At 55.9% G+C, this 3331-nt stretch overlaps 1 protein-coding gene across 1 annotated transcript in view; it reads left to right on the top strand.

The window, feature by feature from the left end:
- Positions 1-845: 845 nt before the first annotated feature.
- DGCR14 (DiGeorge syndrome critical region gene 14) overlaps positions 846-3331 on the top strand; it is a 16122-nt gene continuing 13636 nt past the window's right edge. The window contains exons 1-2 of the mRNA XM_019506918.1: positions 846-1029; positions 1144-1312. Coding sequence (XP_019362463.1) covers positions 901-1029; positions 1144-1312 — 298 coding nt within the window. The 5' untranslated portion in view covers positions 846-900. The remainder of the gene's footprint in view (positions 1030-1143; positions 1313-3331) is intronic.

The raw sequence follows: 3331 nt of genomic DNA, 5'->3' as shown, positions 1-3331 counted from the left end.
TGTGAAGCAGAGAGAGGAGCAGGTGGCTGTGGAGCCTGGGCCAGGGCAGGAGTCAGACCCAGAGCAGCTTCCTGTTCCCCACTCTGTGGCTTCTACCCCCTTCCCACTCCTTCCTCCCTTACTGCCAGGTGCAGCCTGCTCTGCCTCAGGTCTCTCCCAGGCATGGTGCTCTTTCCCCAGCACAGACACTGCTGCTCAGCCAGGTAGGGGCCCCAGAACAGAGGCAGCAAGAGCAGCATCCACAGCAAGGGGTGAAGGTGGGAAAGAAGCAGAGACTGCAAAGAGTAGGGGTGGGAGGTAGAGACTGGAGAGCAGGGTGGGGGAGCAGACTGGAAAGTTTCCCGGGAAGAGGCAGACATGGAGGAGCTGGTAGGGAAGAGGGCAAGGGGCCACCTCCCCTCCCCCAGCCACAGCTTTCTCTGCTGTAGCAGCACAGGCAAGGATTCAAAACAACCCTCCCACACTTTGACCGAGAAAATTAGAACAAATTTATACATTTTTCATTGTAGAGCATTTAATTGCCAGGGAGTCGTCTCATACACGCCTAAGCGACCTCCCCCGCCCCTAGCCGGCACCAGAGCAAGAGGCAGACGCGGCACTTCCGGGACAGGCGCTTCCCAGCACCGCTCCCCCCACCCCCAGCGGCGCGGCAGGGCGGGGCCAGGGCCGCACGGACACGGCCCCCCGCAGGGGGCGCTCGATCCCGCGCGCCGCTCTAGCCGCGCTCTCCGTGGTTCGACGGCTGCAGCGCCAGCCAATCCCGCGCGGCTGCCTGCTAGACTGAGGTGGGGGAGCGATACAAACAAATCCCGGCAGCCTTTGCGCGCGCGCAGAGTGACGGTGGACGGCGGCCGCCCAGGGGCGAGTTGTGTCCGGGTTCCTGTGGGCGCTGCCGAGGCCATGGGGGAGCCGGCGGCGGAGGTGGAGGGGGCCGCGCTGGTGCCGGCGGGACAGGAGGTGGCGGCACTGGCGGTGGTGGCTGCCGCGAGGCGCAAGAAGAAGATTCTGGACGAGGAGGCCTACATCGAGGTGCGGGCGGGGCGGGGCCGCGGGAGGGGGGATGGGGAGAAGGAGCAGGTGGGAGAGGGGAGGCCGGTCCCCAGGGCGACGCCCCCCCAGCTGGGCTGTACGTGCCGCCCGCAGGGCCTGGAGACCATCATCCAGCGTGACTTTTTCCCTGACGTGGCGCGGCTGCGGGCACAGCGCGAGTACCTGGAGGCAGAGGAGAGTGGTGACCTGGAGAAGATGCGGCAGATTGCCATCAAGTTCGGCTCCGCGCTGGGCCGCTCAGGCAGGGATGCTGCAGCCCCGTGTAAGTATTGTGCAGGTTGCATCCCTCCTGAGCGCTGTTGTGCCAGCAGCGAGCGCTTGCCCGGACGTTGGCCTCGTTAAGGCCTGAGAGTGAAGGGCGTGGCACCAGGGACCAGGCTGGAGAGCGGTGCGTGTTGCTCGCGTTGGTGGCAGCTGGTGAGGGCTGCTGTGAAGGTAGGGTTGAAGTGAGGCAGACATGAAATGAGCAGCACACGAGGAAACCTTTTCTGAACTCATCCTTGTGCCCCTTTCTAGTTCCTTGCAGTGCCTACACTGTGAGTGCGGTGCCCAGGTTTGGTCCCTGCACCTTGGAAAGGAGATGGAGGAACTAGAGAAGGGCAGCAGGGACGGTTGGTGGTATGGAGGGGCTTTCAAAAGAGGAGAGACTGGAGAGGCCAGGCTTGTTCGGTTTAGGGGGGCATGATAAGGGTTTACAAAATACTAAATGGCGAAGAGAAAGTCCACAGAGATTTATTACATCCTGTTCCTCGCAGTATAAGAACGAGGGGTGACAAGGTGAAATGAGGCAGCGAGTCTAAAACAAATAAAAGGAATTTCTCTCTCACACAGCTTGTCACTAAAGTGTGGAGCTCGTTGCCACCAGGTATAGAAGTTGACAGTTTAGTGAGATTCAGAAAGAGGGACAAATTCTAGGAGAAAAGGGGTATCAGTAGCTACTGAGCACAGGAGTGAGGTCTACAGCCTGTGAGTTGCAGCCTCCAGCATTTAAAGTCAAGGAAGCTCCAAGTGAGAGAGGAACAGTGGAAAAAACCCTGGTCAGGCCCAGTTCACTCTCCCTTTCAGCCTCTGCTGCTTGCCATTGTGAGACAGGAAACTGGGCAAGATGGACCTATGGTCTGTCCCAGTAAATGGCAGATTTTATGTTCTAGCTCCCACTGGATTAGAGGTGACTGTCCAAGAGCTCATGTCTCAGAGCCTGAAGTAATGTTAGACACGCAAATGGCCAGATGTGTTGAACCATGCTATACTTCCTTTCTGTCAGGAAGCATTTTGTCACATGAAATACACCTTGATGGATCAAGAAGGATAATGTAGCGTTATGTTGTTATATACAGTAAAAGCTCTGTTATCTGGCATCCCCTGGGAATGGGGGATGCCGAATAACAAAATATGCTGGTTAATTGAGTGGCCCCGGCCACTGCTTCCCCTGCTGCTTCTGGGCCATCCCTCCACCCCTCCTGCGGCATTGCCATCCCTCCTTCTGCTTTGCCCCGCGGGACAGGGAGGCAGGCCCTGCACAGCCCAATGCAGCCTGTTAGGCCCCTGGGCCATGGGGGCTCGGCAGCGCAGGCTGCTTTATAGGCTGGCCATGGGGGCTTGGAGAAACCGGAAGTGCCGTGGTAGGCACTTCCGGTTTCCCAGCTTGTAAGATGCCGAATAGCGCAGCTTTTACTATACCCATTTTTATTTCAGGTATTACTTTAAGAATAGGTCCAATGCAAGCTCTAAATTGTTTAAAAATGCATGTTGACAACTTGTTTAGCAGAATGAAGGGATTAGGGAAGAGAGATGCAATGAACAGTCAGATGCACAGTGAGAGAGTGTGATGGCAAACACCAGTTCATGCCATAAACTGTTGTGATTGTGCTTGGAGGCAAGCAGCGCCTGCTGTTCAGAGTAGATGTACAGTTTCAATCAATAGCCAGTGCAGAGAACTTGTTCCCAGTTATGCTTCCTATTCATTTCAATTAAGCAAACATGCCACTAAGTGTGTTATGCTGTATGGACCTGTATTATATAAACTTTTGAGACCATTTCACTGACCTTCTCTCCCAACCTAGTTTTGGGGATTGCTGCCTGGGCTGGCATCTACTTAAATTTCAGCTGGGTGACTTGTTTAGATTTCCCTGTAGTGGAACTTGGATAATTTCATGGTTAGTAGGGTCGGAACAGACCTGAGCAGATCATCAAGTCTGACCCCCTGCCATGGCAGGAAAGAGTACTGGGGTCAAACAACCCCAGCAAGGTGATTGTCAAGCCTTGTCTTAAAGACCACCAG

The sequence above is a fragment of the Gavialis gangeticus genome, unplaced genomic scaffold (assembly GCF_001723915.1).
Source record: "Gavialis gangeticus isolate Ggan-Ray unplaced genomic scaffold, GavGan_comp1, whole genome shotgun sequence".
Lineage (NCBI taxonomy): Eukaryota > Metazoa > Chordata > Crocodylia > Gavialidae > Gavialis > Gavialis gangeticus.
Note: the sequence above shows the minus strand (reverse complement) of the source record. Positions and strands in the feature narration are given on the sequence as shown.